General features: G+C 36.6%; 1 protein-coding gene across 1 annotated transcript; it reads right to left on the bottom strand.

Annotated features, from left to right (window-relative positions):
- Positions 1–337: 337 nt before the first annotated feature.
- LOC135470964 (plexin-B2-like) lies at positions 338–27276 on the bottom strand. Its single transcript, XM_064750013.1, has 19 exons — positions 27253–27276; positions 26579–26833; positions 26097–26249; positions 23946–24174; positions 22672–22820; positions 22367–22497; positions 21223–21282; positions 13729–13803; positions 13281–13347; positions 12241–12387; positions 11064–11211; positions 10580–10753; positions 10250–10329; positions 9466–9546; positions 8429–8586; positions 7792–7939; positions 6678–6818; positions 3929–4009; positions 338–2966 (listed from the first exon to the last, which is right to left on the bottom strand). The coding sequence occupies exons 1-19, from the start codon at positions 27274–27276 to the stop codon at positions 2877–2879; spliced, it is 2391 nt and encodes a 796-aa protein (XP_064606083.1). The 3' UTR covers positions 338–2876.
- Positions 27277–27426: the final 150 nt, after the last annotated feature.

Raw genomic sequence — 27426 nt, 5'->3', positions numbered from 1 at the left:
TTTACACCTTATTATGCAGAACTAATCTACTCATCTCCCATCGCAATGTATTAAAAGTGTATTAAAAGTTAAACTAAACTTAAACCTTAATAAAGATGTATTGGATTGAGAGTAAACCAGAGCAGCGACGACAGTGTGATAGCTGGCAAATGGTCACACGTAACCGGTGAAATACGGCCTCTTGTCAATTTACCACAGTCAGGGCCCTATTCTAACCGTTCTAAAAATTACACGCCCCTAGCATCATATCTTTAGCAGAATTAGGTAAAAATTAGTAAGAATTAAAAAAAAATTCATTGATGTCAATTGAAATTTATTAGATTTACTTATTTGATTGGTGTTTTACGCCGTACTCATGAACATTTCACTTATACATCTGCAGGTCGCTGAAGGACCTTCCCACATACAGCAATTTATTAGACGTCACTGATGGAGAATTACGGAAAAAGAGATGTGTTGCCATCACATTTAACACACAATCGCATACCGATCTAAACTGCTAATATACTTTTGAACAACCGGACACAGGTTCTATAGGTTATAAATTGTGTTGAACTACTCTACTCATTTTGGTTATGGCTATCTAATGGGTTTAACACGTGTGGGGAAACCGGAGAGATCTGGCCAAAAACATTCATCATGCAGACGATTCCGAGGTTTAGACGCCATCGTGCGTTAGCAGGGCATGAACACGTGTAACCAAACTTCATACAAATTAACAATACACAATCTAGGCCCTATTTGCAGGCTTATAACCGAAAATGCCACATCTAGGAAATGTCTCTGTGCTATAACTCCAGATATTTCAATTCAACACATATCATTCCAATCTCATAGGACCTATAACGGATTCAGGTTCTAGTGAGTTTCCGCGTGGGGGCGGTCGCGCGTATACCGGAAACTGGACTTAAAACCCTGGAGGTGAACAGCCTTCAAGTATATAAGCGTTGGCCGAATGGAGCGAGTTCTCAATTAACGCATCCATGACGAATTTTGCTTCAAATGAAATATAAAGAAAGTCATCCTTTTATATGGTGCTCTAGATTTGTACTCTGTACGTGAGTGCATAATGTCAGAAGATGTACATTGTTTAAATCAAAAGGATTATACTGATAAAAACTAAATCTAGATTAGGACTCCAGAGGGGTAGGGGGTTGTCGTAACAGTTCTTAATCCGATTGGCATTGGTCTCATACAGCTTATATACAGTGTATATCGTTCTTTTCAGTACTATATGCCATACAATTTCATCCTGCATGCGTCATTCAGTCTACCTTTAAAGCAATGAAAAATGCCACCAATTAGTTGGTAGGAGATAGCCTAAAAGCTACTTAATGCCATACAAATTACGCATATCCTTATCTCCAGTTCTATGAAATACAGTACCATACTGCATGTAGTCTACCCCCCAAAACAGTGCCACGAGTGGTCCTAACCTATCAATTTTTCTTATATATATAATATATACCTAATGTATTATAATAATCATAGTTCGATTGTATACAAGCTCTAAAACTGAAGCGATAAGTGTTTTTGACATGATCAAGAGCAAGATTTGAGTTCTTTTTCAGTATAGCAATTACAAATTATCCCTGTTAGTAATGCGAGGAACACTGATCAAGAAATCAAATGAAAGCATGCCAAAAACTCATTTTATCACGTTCACATAAAAAATGCAACCAAAACAATGACACCAATAGGCAGAACTAAGACGTGTGTTGTATCAATGGTATAATGTATTCAAAGATATACACTATGCCTGAAAACATAAATCTGATCATTTAACATCTAATATGTCTGTAATGCTTTGTAGGTTTTGTAAGGAATAAAAAACATTTAAATCTAATGTAATTGCAATGTAAAATAATCAAATATTCCTGTCTTGTGTTCACCTTTAAGCACTGACGAAAAATGAAAACAAAAGATAGGTATATGGAATAATTCACACAAAATAGCACTCTGGATGACCATGTATCAAAGTGTCCAAATTCGTGAAAGCAAGAAATACCCGAAAGATTTCTTCAACTTATGCCCTGACACACAGAGTGACATTATAATCATTGCAGTTAACACGGCAACCACTTTGCTGATCAGAGCCTAAGGTGCCTCCTTGAAAAAACTTTGTTATATAGAAAATGTTTACCACTTAAACAAAAACATATGTGATAATAAGAATAAATTTGACTCAACTCCAACTAGTAGTAAACCATACAACACCCCTGAAACTCTCTACAACTCTCAATACACGACAACTGGGCAACACAAATGAAATGAACGACCTTAGTGGCCATTTACAATATTACTAATTGGTACAATCCACATAAACTCAAAACAAATCACACATGCACCATATAATGTGATTGTAAAAGGCATAATGTTAAACCTTGAAGAAAACAATCACTGGAATGTTCATTTTCATTAAATTATGCCGCATCAAGATTAAGATAGGTGAGATACACATATATTAGGTGAAAAATACAACACAAAAAACACAGGCTGTGGTAGAAGACCACCCCACGCCCCCTCCAAAACAAATGTACACATACATGTATTTATATTCATACACCGGCAGACAAATTAAAGTGACCCAAAAACTAGACATCATACAATCATACAAGGCATAAACATACTCTAAAATGACCAATAACAGCTTGAGCAAAAATAATGTTCTGAAAAATATAATACTTTATACTTTACCAAGAATATATATGAATCAATAGTTCAAATATGAGACAAAACAAATGAAACATAAAAAAATCAAAACTTTCTCCAATTTCTCTACCCTCATACTTCATGTAATTACATTAAATCCAAGACAATGCACTAAGTGCTTTAATATATCAAAGTTGACGTTGAAAAATAACCCTTGCTCAGCATCATGCTGTCATCGTCTCCAGGAATTCTTCCAACTTGTGTCCTAGCTGAAGTTTTTTTGCCTCTGGGTTTTCCTCCAAAGCTTCTATAATCTTTAAACAAGAAAACAATTGGATTACGCATTCAGTCAGTTTTCATATGTTCATGTTTTTACGATGTTATATTTGAAAGATTCTGCATAAAAAACATGGAAGTCAAAAAAAGCATAGCATAGAGAGTAAACCTAGAGCAGTGTGACTGTGATGCTTGTTTTTATATACAGTAGCTGGAATTAGTTTTGTTGCTTGAAACTGATAAGAGCTTCTCTATGAAAGTTAACATACACATGTAGTAATATTAATTATTAATTAATACTAGAATTCAGATGACTGACATCCCCCCATACAGCCCCCAACATTTCCAAAAATGAAAGGAAGAAAACTAAGAAAACCTTAACAGAAATGACAGGACGTCATGTTGCTTAGTTTGGCTTCATACTGATTGTGCATTGATTGAACTACTGGTACATCCATTATGAAAGGAGAACTGCAGAAATCAGAATAGAATATAGTGTACATGTACATGAAAATACCGAAACAGGAGTAATTATTAAAATAATTACCCGATTACCGTTAAAATTTAAGCATGGACAAATTCAGATGATATGCAAGATGTATGGTAAATCGCAATAAAATTGGCCCAGAAGTTTGGACGGGGTTATATGGACAAAATTTGAATACATGGAAAGCATTGTCACATAAAGTCCTAGACAGGTGTAATTAGGAACATAATTACCCAAATTGCCATAAAACTCACGCATGCACAAGTTCAGATGATAGGCAAGGTGTATGGTAAGTTTCATCTAAATCTGCACAGTAGTTTGGTGGGAGACGCCAAGAGAAAATCGTGTCTACATACGAACAGACAGAATGATTCCAGTATACCCCTAACTTTGTTGAGGGGGTATAATTAATATACTAACAGACAGACAGGGTGATTCCAGTATTCCTGCCCCCCCCCCCCCCTTTCAAACTGGTTGAGAAGTATATAGTAATTAATATAGTACCATACTCACTTTACACTCGTGAGACTTCACCACTTTTGACAGTTCATAGAAAGCCGCTGTTTTGCTGAAGAGGTTGTTTGCATGTAAGGCCTAAAATGTGAACACAATAATAACATAAGATGCCCTAACCAAAATCTCTCATCTCTGGGGTTTATCTTTTTAATTATTTATTAGATTAAGTAATGCTCATTTTTTTTCACAGGCATTGTTGTTAGTTTTATGGGTGGAAGAAACGTGATTACCCATAAGTAAACCACCAACCTTAACCATGTACCTGTAGTAAACCACCAACCTTAGCCATGTACCTGTAGTAAACCACCAACCTTAGCCATGTACCTGTAGTAAACCACCAACCTTAGCCATGTACCTGAAGTAAACCACCAGCCTTAGCCATGTACCTGTAGTAAATCACCAACCTTAACCATGTACCTGTAGTAAACCACCAACCTTAGCCATGTACCTGTAGTAAACCACCAACCTTAGCCATGTACCTGTAGTAAACCACCAACCTTAGCCATGTACCTGTAGTAAACCACCAACCTTAGCCATGTACCTGTAGTAAACCACCAACCTTAGCCATGTACCTGTAGTAAACCACCAACCTTAGCCATGTACCTGTAGTAAATCACCAACCTTAGCCATGTACCTGTAGTAAACCACCAACCTTAGCCATGTACCTGTAGTAAACCACCAACCTTAGCCATGTACCTGTAGTAAACCACCAACCTTAGCCATGTACCTGTAGTAAATCACCAACCTTAACCATGTACCTGTAGTAAACCACCAACCTTAGCCATGTACCTGTAGTAAATCACCAACCTTAACCATGTACCTGTAGTAAACCACCAACCTTAACCATGTACCTGTAGTAAATCACCAACCTTAACCATGTACCTGTAGTAAACCACCAACCTTAGCCATGTACCTGTAGTAAATCACCAACCTTAACCATGTACCTGTAGTAAATCACCAACCTTAACCATGTACCTGTAGTAAATCACCAACCTTAACCATGTACCTGTAGTAAACCACCAACCTTAACCATGTACCTGTAGTAAATCACCAACCTTAACCATGTACCTGTAGTAAACCACCAACCTTAGCCATGTACCTGTAGTAAATCACCAACCTTAGCCATGTACCTGTAGTAAACCACCAACCTTAACCATGTACCTGTAGTAAACCACCAACCTTAACCATGTACCTGTAGTAAACCACCAACCTTAGCCATGTACCTGTAGTAAATCACCAACCTTAACCATGTACCTGTAGTAAACCACCAACCTTAGCCATGTACCTGTAGTAAATCACCAACCTTAGCCATGTACCTGTAGTAAATCACCAACCTTAGCCATGTACCTGTAGTAAATCACCAACCTTAGCCATGTACCTGTAGTAAACCACCAACCTTAACCATGTACCTGTAGTAAACCACCAACCTTAACCATGTACCTGTAGTAAACCACCAACCTTAGCCATGTACCTGTAGTAAATCACCAACCTTAGCCATGTACCTGTAGTAAATCACCAACCTTAGCCATGTACCTGTAGTAAACCACCAACCTTAGCCATGTACCTGTAGTAAATCACCAACCTTAACCATGTACCTGTAGTAAACCACCAACCTTAACCATGTACCTGTAGTAAACCACCAACCTTAGCCATGTACCTGTAGTAAACCACCAACCTTAGCCATGTACCTGTAGTAAACCACCAACCTTAGCCATGTACCTGTAGTAAACCACCAACCTTAGCCATGTACCTGTAGTAAACCACCAACCTTAGCCATGTACCTGTAGTAAATCACCAACCTTAACCATGTACCTGTAGTAAACCACCAACCTTAGCCATGTACCTGTAGTAAACCACCAACCTTAGCCATGTACCTGTAGTACACCACCAACCTTAGCCATGTACCTGTAGTAAACCACCAACCTTAGCCATGTACCTGTAGTAAACCACCAACCTTAGCCATGTACCTGTAGTAAACCACCAACCTTAGCCATGTACCTGTAGTAAGCCACCAACCTTAGCCATGTACCTGAAGTAAACCACCAACCTCAGCCATGTACCTGAAGTAAACCACCAGCCTTAGCCATGTACCTGACAAAACTCCTAACTTAAAGAGCCAGAACTGGATTTGAAACATGACTTCAATGATCATGTGGGCCTCTGTGGCCAAGGTGGTTAAAGCGCTAGCATGGCGCAAACACTCAGGAGGGTCTCACCGATGTAGTTTTACGTCCAGCTCATGTTGGCTATCTCTATGGTCCCATGTGGTAAGGCCCATCAGCAACCTGTGTGTGGTTGCGGATGTCCCCTCCGAATACAATGCTGGCTGCTTTCATATATGTGAAATGTTCTTGAGCACAGTGTGAAACACCAATCAAATAAATAAATAATTGAACAAGGGCCTAACAGTTGTAGCAGTTACAGCCAGCACTTGAACCATCTTAGCCAGCAAAAGTCCCCTGCCCACATTCCGCCCCCCCCCCCCCCCCAGTAGTATCTGTATAATCTAGTATACAGTACATCATTATGTAGATTCATAATGTTTTAGTAGGTTTATGGTAAGGTAATTAATACCACAGCTAACAGGTCATACATGTACATGTATAGGCTTATACAAACTCTGACTGTCAAAGGGCAGTGGCTATATTAAGGGACCAAAATAATACTGAAACTCACAAATCCAATATAAATGCATAAATTTCAACAAAACAAAATGTCAGATTACCTTTGTTTGGTTAATACTTACCATGGACAAATTGGACAGCTCTTCAGTGATATCCTGCTCTGACACAGCAGAGCTGTCTTCCACACGGTCATAGAAAGTAGACACACTTTGTCTGTAACGGATCACATCCTTACTGAAAAGCAGTTTGCTAGCTGGGGAGTCCTGGAAAAGAAATGAATTCAGTTTCAATGATCAACACAACCCTTAAACTATTACAGAGGTCGCCTCTCTTGCTGGATACATGTCACAGACTGAATTAGTAACAATACTTTGGCTGCACTAGTGCATCCAGATTTACAAAATGGCTACATAGACAAATTGTTTTGGGTATACTGGCTAAAAAGTGGGTGCATATACATGTACAATGTATGTCTACCCACAACCATTAATTTCAAACTCAACACATGTATTCATAAGATGACAGTGTTGCAGCCAATCAAGTTACATGGCAGACTGGCTTAGCCTCCCATTAAATTACTATTCTCTCTTTGCTACTGTTTTACTTAAGGTAATAGGTTGCAACTCCGGTCACAAGTTTAAACATATGATGTAAAACATTACAAATTCGTACTAACAATGCTTCATTATGTGACATATGGTAAAAATAATGGCTTAAGACTGAAGATTTAGGACTTGCTAAATAGGGAAACAAGGTCAGAACCCTTTCAAACGCCACTATTTGGATTTTATGTGACATGTTTTTTGTATCAACACTTTTTGACTATAGATTCCTTTAACAAAGAAAAGAAACTTTGAAAAATCAAGAATGAAAGAATTTGTAATAATTGAATGAAAGGAAAAGAAATTCCTCAGGCAAGTAGCATCATACAAAGAGGCACAATTGGTTGTTTGTGTTTCAGATATAAATGGCAAATCCTGATTGTTACGCACAAACAGACAAAAAAGCTGAACACACATGTAATGGTTGAAGTACACACATGTACATGTATGCTAACAGAAAAAGAGTTACTTTGGCTTCAGCACCTTTTGTCACTACAGATGAAATCATAATGAAGTCAAAATGGTCATATATAAAGAAAACTTCACAGACATAAACTCGACTTTTATAACACTCTAGATTGAGCACACATTACAAGACAACTCGATATTCTACATAAGAAATTTTACAATTTACCTTGCCCATACGCAGTTCTGTGAGAGAACAGCTGTCTATGAAACACTGAGCCAAAACCTCTAAACTGGGCTCAGAGAGATCAGGCTTGCACACATCAAAGGCATGGTGAGGAGCCTTCAGCAGTTTACCCCAGTACCGAATAGGCAAACTGCAATTACATTTAACACCTCATTTATTATACTGGTACAATAACAGGCTCATACGTCTAAATCTGAAGAATGATACAATTTGCTTCATACCAAATATCTATCAGTTTCAATAAGCGATCACTTTCTCTAACATGGAATCAAGTTTGAGATGGTAACATCTGTCATAGCAACAAGTAGCCTTACAACCAAGTTCTAGTCAACACCATAAGCCGAAGGCAGCAAGTTTGCATTTTTTTTTACACATATGCATTTCTTTCATTGTTGTTTAATGTAACACTCAAGAATTTTTTACTTAGAGGATCAGTAGTATGGGTGGTGGAACCTGTAGAGCACGATTAATCTTTACAGGATAGAGCTATAAGGTTAATTATTAACCATGAAACTGTTCATCTCAAATAATTTGTACAAACTGAACAGTGAAGATTTTGATCATGAACAGTTTTTTTTTTTTAATTAAAGGTACATGTAGTTATTAAAACTGGACCTACGTATTGCTCTTCCAGATGTGACAGACGTCAGAGTCATTTAATCCATTGTCTGAAGCCAGTTGATCAAAGTAGTCAAACAAAAATTTAACTGCCACTGGTACACTGGATTGACTAAATACAGTCTCCACAAAATGATCTAGGAAAGTCAACAGTGGAACCTACAGACAAAAAACAGATGTGTTAACCAATTTTCAGCATTTATACCAGAGTTCTGGAATTTATAAACCCAATAATTCTGAACATCCTCTTACGTTTTCAACAGTTCCCAGTTTAGGTTCATATCTCCCATCTAATAACAGACAAATAAGTAAATGTTCTATCGAGGAAATAATATTCCTGCTATGGGTGTCTGGCAGCAGTTTTATAGTCATTAAGGTGGTTGTTATCTTAGGTTGAAGGCGCAATCTGGGACCTAAAAATTTTTTAACCTCGTCTATCTTATTGTCTATAAAGCTGCCACTGGACACCCATAGTAGGAAACATTATTTCAATTCTATAACCCTCCCCAAAAAGTTTAATAGAAGTAATCTTATAATTAAATAAGAAAATATCCAGTCATTTTCGCACCCATGCGATGCAGAGTTGTAAAAGTCATTTTATTCTGATAGATGAGCAAATCAATGCTTTAATCATCTGAGCCAGATTAAAATCTATGTAATGAATGACAGCATCTGTATTAGATGACAACATTCCTCATATGCCAGTCCAACTGAGTGTTCTGTGTTGCATGCTCCTCTCAGACACCATTTACTGGTAATGTTCTTCTATCATTGACCAGATAATGGGTTCAGTGGAGTTGGTATTGGCAAACAGATGAAATTACACACATGTACAAAGTCTGCAGATCTCAGGAAGATTAAAACTCAAGAGAGAATAGCATTTTTAATAAGAAATGAATATAGACTGATATATGTTAGGGATATTAAAGATGTATTTACTTCATGACAATAAATGCTGAAAATAATGGCAAGAATAATGACCTTCAGGCCATCTGTAAAGTTTATAAAGAGAAATAAGCATAATTATTTCATTCTTACCTTAGTTGACATTAGTCTGGTTAAGTATATCTCACTTATCACACATTGCTTACTGTCATCGTTGTTATCTTCTGTTCTCACCTGAAGGTACACAAAAGGGCTATACAACAATGTTAAAATAAGTATTAAATGTTGCATCAATGAAATATTAAACAAGGTATTCAGAGAACACAGCAGTAGCTCACCTGATTAAGAAGTTCGTAAAACTGCAGATATTCACAGATATTATCCATGTGAAATACAGACCTTTAAAGTACAACATCACAATTATGAAATGTGTCTTCAGCTTGCCCATTCAATTGTATGCATGGAAAGCATTATTACACTATGTACCTCAATGGGGACATATTAAAAAAAGAAACAATTTCTGCTGCTGTAAAAAAAATTCATTCAGTTGTTGTGGAAATATATCTTTACAGATAAATTTATATAGTTAAAGAATTCTTTGCAGAGGAAGTTAAAGGTCTAGGGTCTTCTGTAAAAAGATGGCTGTGGCTTTAAAATAAACACAGATTTTGTAGCACAGTTACAAAAGAGTTTGTATGTAGGAGACACATGAACTCAAAACTTCCGCTCAACATAACGTGCTTAAACATGGGTATACTACAGCCTGTTTTTTTTTTTTGTCCATTTTTTTTTTTTTGTACCCATTTGAAATGCGAGCACTAATGTGTCCAAAATGTCCACTCACCAAACTGCTGTAAATTTATCCCATCTCACTAAGTATTGGCAGACCCATAAAAAGTCAGTCTCCCATTATTTGCACCTAAGAACAAATACTAACCAGATGCCAGATTCTGGAGTCCTCATCCACATTAATATCATTTGTAGATATTAGACTTGCTGACGAGCAACCTATGTTTCCTTAAATTAAAACAAACAAACACAAAGTCATTTTCATCCAACTGTAACTAACCACAGTATGACATTTTTTTCATGTTTGCATTAGAAAGCCATGTTGCATTCCACTGCTTTCCCTGCCCAAACACAGAAAAATCATGGTCAGTTGGGTCATATTAAATTCATGGCTTTCCACTGAAATACTAAACATTTGTCAATCACATGTATATTCAACAAGCCTTTGAAAAAAAAATTGAAGTGGACTGTGCCATACCATAGGGACTGTCAGTCTCAATTCCTTCATCCTCTTTGCTCAGTAGGGCCATCTTTGATCCATCTTTGACATTGAAATGTTTTAGAGTATTTATTCTGCGCCACTCCCCGTCAGCCTCAGTTGTATTGTCAAAGTTGTTCAAAATAAGTCTGCCATTCTTTCCGGAGTGCCATTCTGACAGAGACCAAAAAAGTAGAAACCTGGCTCAGTCCAAAAATTGGAACAGCCATAACAACAGGAGTCAAGCAGAAAATTGACTCAACATTTCATTTACACATCCAACCTCCTTATTACATTCTATAAAAATTCTATTGTTTTATGTCCACCATAAGCTCTCCTTTAAGTTTTGTCAGCTCATTAGATGTCCTTTCAGCTTTATTAACTAATTTTGCACACAGGTAACTATTAGATGAAATACAAGATGACTTCAAAATTCATTGTATCTTGACAATCTGTTCAAAAGAATGTTTTCACTTAGACTTACCCAGATCCACCTGCTCTTCCCGAGGACGTTCTGACACCGGGGCACTTGTATAAATCTGGTTTAGACACTTCTGTTTCACTTGACTAATTGCATCACAATCCAACACTTTACAGGAATATTCATTTCCACTCACATCCACTGTAATGGTCTATGATAAATGAAAAGAAAAAAAAAATGCAGTGCAATGTGAATACAGATTCGTCTACAATTGATAATTTTACATTACAATGATAAATATCAAATATCTTCAGGCAGAACTTCTGTCCTAGGAGACGCCAGATTGAAATATTAAATATTATTGAATATAGCTATCACCAAGGTTCACAAAAATTTCTGAAAATTAGCTGAAGAACTGAATTTGCTGAAGAAAATCTTCCGCAGTTTCTGAAAAATGTTCCTGATGTGATGTAGTAATATTCCTTATGTGACGATGAATCAGGCTGTTATGACGTTGCGTAAGACAGTTATGTTGGAATGACGTCATGCGCGTTTGAAAGTACCACATGATTTGTTGCTATAAGTCAATGATAGGTGACGTGTTCTTGCATGACGTCACAGTAGGGAAAATTGGAAACCGCAGAAAACTCTGTTTCTGTGTTTTCCTCCCAAACGAGTAACAACGGCTTTAATACAATGCGTTTTTGCTACAATTTAAGAAAGCAACTCTGACTACCTTGATCCTTATCATTTAACCTTGCCTTTAAGACATACATGTCTTAACACTAAAGTAGCTCTTTAAGAATTTTGTAATTATATATGCCAAAGCGTAGAACAACAAGATCTAACTCATAAACACACCAAATGATCTAAGATTTGGTCCATGTCTGTTGCTCATTTTCCCACTCACATTTCCTGTGAGTTCTATGGATTTTAGAAAGGTGCTTTGAGAGGTTTTTGGAAGATAGGATGATATCCTATGGGGAAAAGTAACTTTTAGCATCTCATGACATTTATTTACCTCCAAAAATGCTCTTTGTGGTTGACTTTTTAGGTCATTTAGGGTCAATTGGAAAATGGCCCGATATTGGCAGCCCTTAAACCATATGATCTAGCAAGGCTCTTCCTATAATAACTTCAGATACGTGCAGAAACACAACCTCGCATGTTATGAGATCGTTAGCTACAGGCCTTAAAACACAGAAAATGGCATGACCAGAATGTACAGTGGGGGACATACCAGTTGTTCATTACGAATGGTTTCTTTGAGCAGCCTCTCCTCAGACAAGGTGTAGTGTGCCTCTCCAGTCACAGCATCCACAGGCCCATAATCTGTTAACATCTCTGTTGCTTTGTACAACATGTATAAACTTGACCCTGTATGGTTCTGAAAAAAAAAAACCCCAAGGTCATACAACAATTGATACAAAACTCACTCCGATGAGGATTGCAAGCCAACACCTGAAACATTCACAACGTCCACTTTCTGGGCATACAGCATGACTCACTACAAGGCACAAATGTGTCTGCCCAAGTCTTCACTGCTCTTTGTTGTACGCACTGCTCTTGTTGTATGTACAAATTGTCAGATGTTAAATTCTCTAAACCTACAGACTATGAATGATCTGTCCTTGGAGGCTTTGTCGTGCATTAACTCATGCTGAAACCTATCCAATGGAAATGGATTCTATTTGATTGTAGTTTAACATCAATCATGTTGGTGCACATGATTGAAGAGATATTGCAATAGTTAAATTACACAATTTTCATCACTTAAAAAGATGATTTATACACGTTTGACTTCAAATGGATCACAGTTCTGGATTCTGATGCATCTTCATCTCAGTCTTTTTGTTACAATATAATACCTCAATAACAAATGTTTAATTTGCCAAGCATGAACTTTTGGTGACCATGCATTCACAAAACCCATCACCAAATGTGAACATATTTGTACTGACCACATTTCATTATGTTCAGTGGGTCCATGTTAGATGTATTATTAAATTTGGCTATGGACTTTTGGAGAAATTATATTTGCAAGCTAAATATGCATTCTGACAAAACTTAGGCTTCCTAGTGGAGATATTCTATATTATGATATGCACATTGGTTCAGTAAAGAACAAATATAAGTGCTCATCATAACAATATGTTTCAATCAAAGTCTTGGACAGACCCCGCTCCCCCTCCCCCCCAAAATAAGGAAAACCTCATTGGTTTGTTTTCATTCTATATGTACCGTAAATTATAGAAAACTTTCTCAATAACACAATCTTACCTTCATATTATCATACATGCACAGAGAAAGCCAGTTGCTGATCATCTTTTCTACAATAGTTTCATTCCTATGAAAACACCAAAACCAAGAAAAAATGCAAAGCCAACAAAGAAAGAAAAAGAAACATTACAGGAAAAGCATATAAATCAAAGCACAAACAGTCTTGGTTTTCAACATCAACAAAAAACACAAATTTAATGCTAAAAGGACCTATGATATAGAACACAAACACACAAAATAAAATCATGCATATTTATAATTAACAGAATAAAGCTCAAAAATGCTTAAAATAATACACACTTTTAAGGCATGGCCACTGCACACTGCTTGCGATCAGGCATGGGTGTTAGTTCTTTATCATATACGATATGGAAGTATCTTACAGCATGTGGAAGCATCAAGTCAACCACACTACTGAAACATCAAAAACTGAAATCATTTCACCAACCTTCTCATGATCTGTTTCTGCTGTTTTCTCTCAACTGCTCGAGACACATGCTCCTTAAATAGCTCCATCCATATTCTGTACAGTCAAACAAACAATAAAAACATCTAGCCAAATTTGTGGCATTGAGAACTAGCACAACGTGCGTAAGTAGCCAGTTCTGATCAAACAACTCAACAAAAAGCAGTGTCAAACAATCTGACACCAATGTATTAAAATTAAGGCACTAATTAAAGTTTCAAGGTGATCCATTATATGTTTCCAAGATATTGCCCTCAAAATATAAATACTTCATTCACAGATGAATAAAAAATGTAGGTGGGCCATTGGCACCAATTTTGATTAATGGTGACCAGCTAAAACCAATTTGTAATGTTATCTTTACAATTGTCACTATGACTGAAATTAATTAATTTATTTATGTATCTGATTGGTGTTTTATTCTATACTCAAGAATATTTCACTCTTAAGACCACAGCCAGTATTATGGTTGGAAGGAACTTGGCAGAGTGCCACAGGATCCTGCAACCACCGGTAGGTTCCTGAATGGTCTTACGATATATGACTGAAGAGGAAGCCAGCATGGGCTGGACTTGATTGCAGTCCAAGTTTGATAGCGATTTTTAAATTCTGAGATCTTGTGTTCACAACACAGACGGGATGTACAGACAACAACATTTCCATGTCCTCCTCCCAATATCTTGGCACAGCACGAATAACAAACTTATTTACACCTTTGTCATGTATCGTGACAGCAACCAGCATTACATGCATGCCGGGAGGGTAGTTAACATTTACTAGCAGCCAAAAATCAGCCATGCTTTCCATCCTTTCTTCAGCATCAATCTCAAATGTTTAAGTAACTATCTTAGCTAATTCTTAACTGCTTAACTGTGATAGTGTGACTTAACTTTTGCAGTCTTTAAGTTGCCGAGGCTTGGAGGTGCAAGAGCACATCTTAATTTAAGTTCCCTGTCTTTATATCCCATTTCTGACTTGAATATCCTTCAAATATCTTTTTCTGAACCACTCATTCCTAAGTAATAATTTGTCATCTTCCCTCTAATAGCCCTTGTTCATGTTGTTGATCATGCTTTATAGTTGTCTGCATTTATTTCATGTGCCAGATGAGTATCAGCTAAATGAGAAAGTACATGTACTGCGTGCAAGTCATTTACACCACAACAATAATGTAACCTAAATTATTACACACATTATGGGGATATTTCATAGTACAATATGCCTGCAGTTACTTCATGCGCAGTTGGCCTGCAGTTACTCTGTGCGAAAGAGGCCTGCAGTTACTCCATGCAAAAGAGGCTTGCAGTTAATTTGTGTGCAAGATGCTGCAGTTGCTTTGTGTGCAAGATGCCTGCAGTTACCTTGTGTGAAAGATGCTTGCAGTCACCTTGTGTGAAAGATGTTTGCAGTTACTTTATCTGCAAGATGTCTGCAGTTACTTTGTCTGCAAGATGCCTGTAGTTTATACTCTGAGTACAAGATGCCTGCCATTATTTTATGTGCAAGGCGTCCGCTGTTACTTTGTGTTCAAGATCCCTATCTGTTAATAATAATGCTTCTCATACTCTAGAGATGTCAAGAGAATCAGCTCCATTACAATCAAGCACCACAGTCATGCTGACATACATTTGCATCTACATAAGCAGGGATGCCGTGAGACCATTTACAGTTGCAAACAGACACCTTGGTCATTTTATAGATTTCTATGAGTTACTTTGTAATACAGCTAATGTAACCGATAATCTTGCTTAAGAGAGACGTACAAGACTCATGAATAAAAAACAGAGTAGAAACTCTAGTCTGTCTACTAGAGATTCACTGTCGCATAAATTTGATAATGAGTTGACAAGCAGATTTTCCCTCTCCTGATTTCCATCCTTACACCAGTAATTAATTAGTCTGCAATCTTCATAAAAAGTGCAAACTGTGACATGCATTTTAAGGAAATCAAATTATTATTATGGAATACAGGTTATGATAGAGGTTGATGGAGTTACAAGCCTGATGAAGCTAGAAACGTTTTGCATCTACTTGAGAATTCAGGAAAATATTTCCTGACTGAATGACTAAATCTTATACTTTGCACCCTGCGCACAATGGCATGATGAGTGCAGGTGCAACAAACTATTTAGGGTTACGTTGCTTTTTTTAGTCAATTAGGTACATCCATTTGGTTGCATACAGAAATACTTTACATATAAAATTGGGCTTAAGCATGTACATGTAATTAAATCAACACACTGGCTGAAAGGTTTAATGCAAATGATATGTTAGTGTGAAAGAGGCATGGGAAGTATTTACTACAAACCAAAGATCACAAGCTGATCTTTACTCTCTTTTAAATTTTACAGGTCACCAACTACAGAACATACATGTACATGTGCACAATATCAACATGTTTATAACGCAGACATGACAACTGAAGTCAGATACCACCGCTTGCAGAATCCATTAACTCACAATAGACATTGAATAACACAAGTGACTCTTGCTTCTTGCAAATGAAGCCTACTTTTCAATGATGTACATAGTTGTGCCCATATTTCTTGAAAGCCTTCAAAATTTTCACTATTTTTCATACATATATACTTTTCACCGTTAAGATTATTTTTTTTACATAGTATAGAAAAGGTTTGAAAATCGGTCATTTATCCTCAAAGGTACATTTTTATATGAACCACTTCCCTTGTAATATACAATAATTCAAAAGGGAACTCTCTTGGATAATGCTAGTATAATAGTGCGCAGTCATTCTCTTTCATGTCAGTTTTCCACCCTTCCTCAAATTTTTTTCAAAACATGCATTTTATTGGATAATCCTAGAAGAGATGACCTAAAGTTTCTGTATCACTGCATTTCGTACAAAATGGGCTATCAACCTGAATATTCATAAAGAGAAATTTCTTGCACCTTAGTATACGATATAACAGCTTCAAGTGGAAAGTCCTAAGTTTACTAACTTTATAGGTCTACCATGAGTTCACTCTTCTATCTACTGAACCCAGTTGGTTCATCTTGTAACAAGATGCCAGTACATGTTTCTACATTTTGAGTGTAAAACCTTGTGAGTTTTACCCTTCAAACAGACAGAGACCCTGGGATACATTCATTATGACCCTGTCTTGTAGTTTTGCTTTTGGGAGTCTGGAATGGTGTGCCGTGAACTAAAACAAGACAGAAGTTATCCTGAACAGAAATGCCTTACATTGTATGTAACTGATCTGGCAAACAATGCATACCATTCTCATTAAATAATCGATGCATATATTTAATGCCTGCCTTATACCAAGCCTTCCAAAATATGGTGTCCTTATTGAGGAGAATATGCTTATTAAACCATATCATCTGCTTATCCATGTCTTCAGCGTCCAGATCAAGGTTACTATCGTCAATGATTTCGCTCCAGATTTCAAAGATTTGCTTGAAAAAAGGGAAACAGATCATGGGATGTCATGTTTAGGAAAGTTGCATCTTAGGAAATCACTTAACTCTATAGTACTAAAACATGATTTCAACAAACAGATCCAATCGCCATTACCATTTGATCTGTATCATCTCAGTATCCAAGTGGCTTTAATTGCCTTGACCACTGATGGCACATGTAGTGTTCTAATAACCCCAGTATCATAGTCCCCTATAATGGGACAATATTTTACCTTATGTTCCTTGCCATCCCATAGAAAATCAAGGTCTTTAACATTCATATATGACCCATTCTGAAGTGCGTAATACAGAAAATAAGAACATCAGTTCTGACATTGCTAAAGACTTAATAACAAGAATTTTACCCTGCAGGGTTAGCTTACGTTTTCTCCATGTGATAGGAGTTCCTTTAAGATCTTTAAATTTTTCATTATAGTTTCTTATCATTGATTCATAAACATTGTTTGAGAAGTTTATCCCTAGAGTACAAATGGATATATCTTCTGTACAAACAATACCTTCTACCAGGCCATTGTTAACAAACTCCTCAAACTCCCTATTACAGGGAGACACTGAGATTTTTTACAGTCTATGTTCAAACCTGAATATTTATAATAATCTAGTAAGTTAATAATTACATGATGGGCAGATACCAAAACTGATACAAAACTAGAAGTGTCATCTGCATACAGTGATATCTTTCTTTGATTTTGATTTTGAATGATCCTTTGTATTAGCGCATCTGTTCTAATCTTAATAACCATAAGCTCAAACGCCAGAACAAACAGATATGGGGACAGAGGACATCCCTGATGAACACCACTCTCTACATCAAAGAAACTAGATGAGAAACCATTATTCTGTACACAGCTTGATATGTTGGTTTGCATGCACTGTATTAAGGTTTCTCCAAATCTAAATAATTTCAACACATTTTTTAAATCATCCTAATTAAGCTTACCAAATGCTTTTTTGAAGTCCAGGAACACTATTAGCCATGGATCATTATTTTTGTGACAGTGTTCCATAATATCATAGATCAGCTGAATGTTTTCACCTATGTATAGGTTTTCCATGAAGCCGGTCGGATCTTCATGTATAATTGAGGATATAACTGCTTTTAATCTATTTGCTATAACTTTAGCTATAATCTTGTAGTCTGTATTCAATGTGATAAGCCTCCAGTTAGAAAGGCAGGTTTCATTTTTATCTTTTTAGGTGTAAGAGATATAATGCCTCTTTTTTTGATCCACAGAGAGCTGTCCTTTCATGTAAGCATGTGGCTTTCTACCACAAGTACTTTAACATCATTCTACATTAATTTATAAAATTCTGCTGGTAGATCACCACAACCTGGGCATTTATTATTTTGGAGGTGTTTTAAAGTTTCTCTCCATTCATTTTCGATCACATTTAACTTTATCATATTCACTGATTTTGGGGACATTTTGTACATCAAGAAAATCTGCAATTTCTTCAGGTGGGCATTCAATGTTTCTTGAGAAAAGTGACGATAGAACTTTCTTTACAGACTCAGTATTTCCACTGTATTTGTGATGTAGTCCTGCTTCTCTGCATCACACAATTTGGTTATAGTTTTATTCAAATAGTTTCTTTTTCTAGTCCAAAAAAGCAATTTAAACATTTTTCACAGTACTCATACTACCTGGCTTTGCTATGGAAAACTGCTTGGTCATTTTTTTGCATGGATAGATTCCTTTAGGCTTCAATTAATAATTTGATCTTTTGTTCAGTATTTGGAACGGGATTTTTATTTTGTTCTTTTTCTAAAATACTCAGATCCTCAATAATTCTTTGTTCCATTTTGATATCTTTTTTTGTTTGTATACGTAATCGTAAAGTCATTAATTTCACATTTAACTCATTCCCATTTAAGGCCCTTGTCTTCTATATTTTCCAGGCTTTCCTTAATTAATTCTCAAGGCTGCTGTGTATACCGACTATCAAATAGTAGAGTTGAGTTTAACTTCCAGAAGCCTTTGCCCCTTTGTTTAAATGGTTTACCCACAATTGATATATATATATTGCTCCATCGAAATAACATGCTCATCCAGATCCAAAAGATTTATATCATGTTATAATCGAATCCGTGCAAAATCAAATCCTGACAAGGGAGATAATTTGTAATGGCTGGAATCACCAGAATTTTGAATGTGACTGACGACAGTTGTACGGTATGATACAAAATGTACACAAGAATTTCGGGTACTTGCATTGATTGAGTCACCCGGTTTAATAAAACAATAACCATTATAAAAATTCTTGCATGTCTCTTAATAAAGTCTTTAAATAATTGAGCATTATCGCTTGTAAAGTAATTAACCTTTACTTTATCCACGAATCAAGGGTATGTTATCTTCGAGAAAGGCAAACATTAGACTTGCATGAGAAGAGTATGCCAAGAATTCTTTTTTTTCTTAATGGAACAATGTATTTTGATGAGAACAAACCTTAATCAGCCTTGAAAATGTGTAAGAAAACAAAGCTGGCGGCAACAAATTGTTACACCGCTGGACTGGTGACAACAAATCTGTTGCTCAAAACCAACACAAAAGAGGATTCTTGCAAAGTCATCGTAGGTGGAGCAAAGGTCACTCCAAAATAAATATATTTCCATTTTTATTTACATAACAGCTAAACAGATTGATAATGTTGTTAAATCAAATTCCCACCACTCAGGCAGGCAAGCCTTATGGCGACTTGAAGGAAACATAACCTGTGAGGAGATTCACAGTTTTCTGTGCGCTGACAACCTCTTCACCATTCAGTGTTTTTGTAAATGTACTGTAAACTAAATGCACCAAACAGACAGTGCCACATACCAGGAGAATTCAAAATTATGCACAGAAAGTCGTGTAACCGTTGATTTTCATTGTCAAAGCTTCAACTTGGAGTCAACAGCAGGATCATATGTGAAGGGCTTTAATAGCACCCAACAAGCGTGAAGGGAAGCAATTCAGCTGAAATCTGGCTTGTTCCTAGACTCCCACTCAAGCATGTCTCATTGTTTACCCAGGTACGGTAGGATTACAATTCTCAGCACAGTTTTTATTTGTCATATTACAAATTTACATTAATAAAAACTTGATATACATTCAAATGTGGTCAAAAGCAATGCCTAAAGACATACTTGTGACAAAAATTCTGCCCTTTTTCCCCATGAACATAATGACACTGGTACAAAAAAAATGAAAGTGGGGGACACAACACCATCACATTAATTCCAATTTCGTGGTAAATTGATCAGCATAAATTTGAGGGAGCAGTGTATATATAAAGCTATGGTCAGAATAAATAGACGGGAAATTTCAGCCAAGGTAATGCATGGGGAGAGATTGTGGATATAAGCCAGAAATCTAGCCTGCTTTGCATCATGGGTATCCCCTGTCTCCATGTAAATTGTTCAGTTTCTGGGTCTAGTTGTCTCCATATATCTATTATGTTGTATTTTTCCATTGAGCTAATTATTTGTTCTGCATAATGGCTAGGTTTTTTTGTTTCTTGACCTCCCTTTTTGTCTATGCTATTATCTAAGATCGTGTTATGGTCTCCCCCAATGACAAGGTAAGCACGAGACATTTTCCATTTCCATTAAGGTTTCTTCCCAAACCTGTACCTGTTCTATACCTTTGGTCTTGGTTGGAGCATAATTACTGACAACAATCAAGACCATATTATCTATATCTATGTCGCAGATAATAAATCTGTCTTTTGAGTGTGTGAAAGTCTTAAGGATGGTTGCAGATGTGTGGAGAAAAATTGTAGCTCCACAACCGTTATTGTCTCCATTGCTATAGATTATCTCCCCTCCCCATTCACTTCACCGATACCATTCATCCTTTGGTCTGCTATATGTTTCTTGCAACAAGTAAATTCCCTTACCATTTTTCTGAAAAGATCTGAATACAGCTCTGCATTTTTTAAATTGTGCCAGCCTTAGGAAGTATTTACTGATGGCTTGGCTTGGCTTGACTGATATGACCAAATTATGCATTAACGATGTACATGTACATACTGCCTATTAATACTCACTGCATCAGGTAATCCAGTTTGTCCAGTAAAATAACTGTCACAATATTGGCCAGGTAAGACCTTGGGAATGAAAAATTATTGTGGAGTCAAGCATTACATTCGACTACTGATATAAAAAATATATGAACACACTGTATTTTCACTGTAAACTTCAAATACTGTCAATGTATATATATACATGCAAACATATTATATACAGATTATATTATAGAAAAAAGTTTGAAGACACAAGAAATTGATCCCTAATGTTCGGACTGTCAAAGCCCAGAAGAATACATGTAGTTTGATGTCCCTTGATTCGATTCTGATAATTTAAATTATTTATTTATTTGATTGGTGTTTTACGCTGTACTCAAGAATATTTCATTTATACGACAGTGGCCAGCATTATGGTGGAAGGAAACCGGGCAGGGCCCGGCGGAAACCCACGACCATCCGCAGGTTGCTGGCAGGCCTTCCCACTTACAGCCGGAGAGGAAGCCAGAATGAGCTGGACTTGATGAGGGGCTTCTGGGTCATTACGCTGATAATTTTGAACATATCTAGAGCCTTTCAATGTATTGATAACACAGTATTGTCTTAATCTCTTTATCTGTCAACTTAAGAGGTACGTAACATACAGGCAATTACTAAATTGGGATAAATTACAGATCATTGCCAAAATTATTTAGCAAATCAGGTCTAAATTTGATAGGATATGTAGGATCCTCATGTGAATGAATGATTTATTTATTTGATTGGTGTTTTATGCCGTAATCAAGAGTATTTCACTTATATGACAGCAGCCAGCATAATGGTGGAAGGAAACCTGGCAGAGACCGCAGGAAACCCACAACCATCCGCAGGTTCCGGCCAGGCTCTTGAGTCATTATGCCATGGTGGCATGCTAACACCCTCATCCACAGAGGCCCCCGTGATTGAATGAAGGAATAGGGTTTAACATCACACTGGTAGTAACTCAATCTCACCGTGGCAACATGTGTAAAACGATGAGTTTCATTTGCTTAGATGTAGTCATCTTTAAGACGTCTCTCTAACCAGAAATATGTGGTGAACAAACCGACCATACCCTCTCACCAAATTGGATGAAGCCATAGGGTGAAAGGGTTACAGCAGGGTGAAAAGGCAATTAATCATTACTCACTTGTCTCTGGCTGTCATCTTCTTCTCCGTTTCCAAAGCACGAAGACAAGTCAACAGGAAGAACTTATTGCCAACAAGAGAGTCCAACATCTTCAGAGTATTCTGGTTAAAATTTTCATCTACCCATCCTGTCTGAAATCATAACATGGAACAACATATGCAGAACTGTTATACTCAATTCCTTGATAAGAACAAGTGAACATGTGAGTAAGTATATATGTTGCTTTTTATATGATAACCAGAGGGATCATTAATTGCCAATAATACTAGCAACCTACGAGTTTAAAATGTAGAAAATAAACTAACCTGTGAGTGATTTAATAAGAAGTTTTCTGACATGATATCTGCAGGAAAGAGCATGGCGTAAGTGTAATGCGAAAGTTCCTTATATGGCACGCCATGTCTTATTACATCTGATGTAACAAGTTTGATGTCCTGCTGCAGATCAGCAAATTCTGAAAGAGAATAAAAAAAAAAAAGGTATACACAGACGTTTGACACTTACATGCAGATGACCATTTTGAAACTGAATGAATGAATGCTTTGGGTTTAATGTCGCACTTAACAAAATTTCAGTCACATGACAACAAGGAGTCATTAGGTATGTGTACATACACATATACACATACCGTGTGTTCCTGTGACAGGGTGAGTCCATGCTGCCAATGTGCCGCCGTCACTGAAGTATCATCCCGAAAAAACCAGACACAACACCCCAACCAGTCACATTATAATGACATCGAGGACAACCAGTCCTGTTTCATTGCTCTACCTCTAAGCCCTGAGAGCCAAGCGAGGCAGCAACAAGTACCATTTTTGTCTTTCATATGACCAAACTCAGGTTTGATTCCAGGTCTCCCGGAGACCATCTAAATTAACTACAGTAATCCATATCACTAAAACACAAAGATTTCAATCATGATCATCTCCTTATTGTGACATGATGGTTACAAATGCAGTTCTTTTCTTGTATGTACATGTACTTCACCCTGAATACTGGACAGTAAGCCGAGTATACTAAGGTATAAATCTGATAAGGTTTAAACCTTGCACCTTCCTGTCATGTACACTGATGCAGTAAATACAACGTTGACACACATGTATCTGTCCATATGCTTTGCAAAGAAAAAGATGTTTACTGATTACTTCTCTCATTCTTCACAACTCAACCTGATGTCTTTAACTACCATTAAAAAGAAATTTATTTATGTATTTGACTGTGGCTAATTAATTCATTTCCTTGCACCTTGGATGTCAGTTTTACAGATTGTAGAAACCGAGTGCTTGAGGCAAAGAGCTGACTTTTGGCAAATTTATGACTTTTTAAATACATAAATTTTTAGAAGCCTACAACGAATGTCAGACTGCTCAAAAAGCACTACTGTCATCATCTAATGTTTATTGCAACTTAAAAGTGAAGAATTGTGTCAGCAGGGTAATGTAAAAATTCCCTGTCCAAGGCTGGTTTTGAACCTACATCCATTGTGTACTAGAAAATGAAGGACAAGCACTTGTCTAGTAAAATCCAGCACTTGACCTTAATCTATATTTTAAGGTTAGGTCATTCGGCTATACTATACCTTGCCGAGCTTCCTGGCGAACATTGCGTTCCAACAGCTCATATTGGTTCTGTATACGCTCCATGTCCCTCTGGCGCTTTTGTTTGTGACGTCTGAATTTCAGGGTAATAACAATCAGCAGCACTAAGAGTATTGCACTGATTATGGCTGATGGGAGGATGTATTCCAAGATTGTATTTATATCCGGTTGCAAGGAACCAATATTGTATTCGGCATAGCCAACAATGACCTACAAAACACAACAAGGGTTATAAGTTACCCACTAAATTGATGTCATTCACAGAACAAAGATCAAGAAAGTATTATAAAGTTCTTAAGATTCAAGTACACAAAGGTGCCTCTGTCCACAATCATAACAAACACTAACATATATGAACATTACATGTACATACTAAGCACAAGGTTAGTTCAGTAGAACTGTTACTAACTACTATGTGAAATATGCCTTAATAACAGTCTGGCAGGATATGGTTCAAGTGTAATATTGTTAAGAATGTTAAGTTAAAGGGATTTAGAGTTTCACAACCATTGGAATATTGGACATATGGCTATTAAATCTACATGTGTAATTTCGCATTCACAGGATTTCTAATATTTTTGCTCAAGATAAGTGGGGAAACTGAGTTTGTCGTGTGATGTATCACACTTTGGTACATTATTCTTATTTTTTACTATAAAGACATGGAGAGATTAAGTACTTTTTAATGTTACTGTATGGTAATTGTAATGGCAAAACCTTGAAATGAGTATTTGTAGACCAGCGACACCTAATAAATTGTTGTTAACATCACTGCATTTTTTTTCCCTCTTTCTACTTAAGCCAAAGTGCTAGGGGGGACGTGTAATTTCCTATTATTTAAGCGTTTAATATAATTCAATGTTTATTGAATGTAGTTTATACACACAATTGGAGTCAGCTTGGATCCAGTGAATTAAATTTCAGCCAATCAAAGTAAGCCATAGTTTAACCAATCAGATAGCCTGGATGCTATCTGAAACAGCCAGTAGTGTTACAGTATTTTCAGCCAATATTATTTCAGTAGCAGGGTGTTGCTGCCAATAGATTTAGAGTGGCCTGATGAGTTTAAAAACTTTACATGGTTCAATTAGCCAGTTGCAGTCTGCAGAGTGAGGATCCAACTTGTCTACTGCATTGAGCAAACCCTCCTCCATCCCCTTAGCGCCTCCACTCAATAAGTATTTCAGAAGTTAGTTTCGGGGGTTAATATTTCACCAAATATGGTTTCAGCCATATTCTTTACAGGGAAGAAATGTTACACTTGGATCTAACAGTTAAATGAGAAAAAAACATACAAATGATGTCCAAATCAGATGAAAAAGCACGAAAACTTATTTGCAAATAGGGTGAATTTGTTGTTATGTCTGAATACATGCATTTAATCTATATAATATTATATAATATGAATATATTAAAAATATAAATATTATAAAAATCCAGTTTGAACACAAACAGTCTTACATCCTCATTTATAACATTATATTAGACAATATATATACCAAGACTTGGTCTCAAATACCCACATAAAAAAATATTTTCAAGTGTTTTTTCTCTCTAAAATACTGAAGACAACATTTACAACTAACTTTTCTCGCTCTTTCATCTGAACTTTACGTAATGTTAACGTTTTCTCCACCAGCTGGCACTACTGCTTATAGTAGAATGCAGCATCTATCCTTGGCTTACGACAGGCTGCACAATTTTGCTACAACCACCTCTGTTCAAATGTTACATATTGTTAGGACATGCAAAAGACCATTTGGTGTGTTCAGTCATTTCATGGTCATACATACACTGTATTTATAGCATTTTGAAAAGAAGGGAAAATTTAAATCTTTGATGCTCTATTTGTTCTTTCTCATATTTAACCACAATGTCGCAGAACTTTTCTGTCAGTTTTTGTCACTTCCACTATGATCTCTCAGCATCTGACCTTACAATTACTCATGACCATGAAGAACTTGGCAGAACTTGTTTCTATATTTCATCGTCTATTTTTATGAAAATTAACAAAACTGGAGTGATATATCACCGATAACACTGAATTCCTTGTTGTGCAATCTCTTAGTTTTCTTTTTTTGTCCTGAAAAATTTCAAGCAAAATAAATGTTCACTTCAAATTGCGATTGTACCTTAATAGGCAATTCCTCTTCTGCACAACCATGTGCAACCTTTGGCAATGTGCACATCAAGTTTGTGTCATTCAAATTTGTTATCATACAGGAGCTGTTGCACACGTACACCTTTATATCCTTTATTGTAGCTGCTGCAGTTAAATTCTTCCCCTGAAAGAAAACAATGCAACTGCTATCATTTGTGTTTGAACAAAATTCTACACTTCTGATACACACTTGGCTTCAGAGAGCTTTTTCTTGGCTTGGACATTCCACTGTTACAATTTCAGTATTCAGGTAGCTGTAAATGTAATCCAGTATAGTGAAACACAGTAAAGAGGCTTCCTAATTCTATTAAGCAATAATTCAATTATTACTTACTTTTGACAAAGTGCCTAGGAATGATCTACATACCCCTCAGTCCAAAGAAACCACATTATCTACATGTATGTGAAAAAAAGGAAGGACACTGAATCTCTACCAATGTTCATGGTTTTTACCGTTATGTACAGAAGTTTCTCTGCCTTGAATGGTGTTCTCTCAGACAGGTTGTTGTAAACAGGGTTATCCACATATTCAAGACCAAGACCAGTATCCTGCACTGATGTCACGTTGTCCATTTTAAATCCGACAGAAATGGAATTATGAGCTTGGCGTTTAATTCTAGCACCTGCACAAGATGTCCCCATCCCTTTCAAAGGGGGAGTCCGGCATTGTATCATTCCAAAACTGTTCTCCTTTGAGAAGCGGCATTCCTGAGGATAGAAAAAAAAATACAGCTGCTACAGCAAAATTGCTGCATGTGTCAAGCTACTATTAAAACTATAAAGCAAGCTAACAATGTATCAGTTTTCCATAGATGTACAAAGAGGTACCCAATTACTGCATCCAAAACTTTCACATTGGTTTGCTTGAAGAGTAATGAACTGAGAACTGTCTAGATGTGATAGTACATTTGTCACTATTACACTGTTTGTGTCAGACATACATGTACCTCAGATATTTCCCAATCAAGGCTTTCTCAGTCTATTATGACTGGATGGTGACCAGAGAGATCAGACAGGAACCATGGGTAAATGAACATTATCTGACTGTCATGCATGTAAACAGTAGATTATGAATGGATAGCTGCCATACCAGGTACTCTGATCACTATTGTTATAAGTACACTTACATATATGTAATAATAAAATGACATTACTAACGAATTTGCAGGACAAGAGTTTTTTAACCACACAGGCAGTCTGGCCTTGAATTAACACAAGAATGCATCTATGCAGGGCAATCTCTTTGTACTCTTACGGATGAAGAATGTCAATAAATTTCCCAGGTATTAAATGATAAAATT

Source organism: Liolophura sinensis, chromosome 7 (genome assembly GCF_032854445.1).
Source record: "Liolophura sinensis isolate JHLJ2023 chromosome 7, CUHK_Ljap_v2, whole genome shotgun sequence".
NCBI lineage: Eukaryota > Metazoa > Mollusca > Polyplacophora > Chitonida > Chitonidae > Liolophura > Liolophura sinensis.
The sequence above is the reverse complement of the archived record's forward strand: the minus strand, read 5'-3'. Positions and strand labels throughout refer to the sequence as shown.

Bases quoted from the DNA above. Each gene is read 5' to 3' on its own strand.
- LOC135470964 (XM_064750013.1), bottom strand. From the start codon at position 27,276: ATGTCATTTTATTATTACATATAT. The intron at 21,283-22,366 runs GTGAGTAATGAT...TTCATTCCCAAG, and splicing joins AAGATGACAGCCAGAGACAA to GTCTTACCTGGCCAATATTG. The intron at 13,348-13,728 runs GTTGGTGAAATG...GTGTTTTCATAG, and splicing joins CAGAAACAGATCATGAGAAG to GAATGAAACTATTGTAGAAA.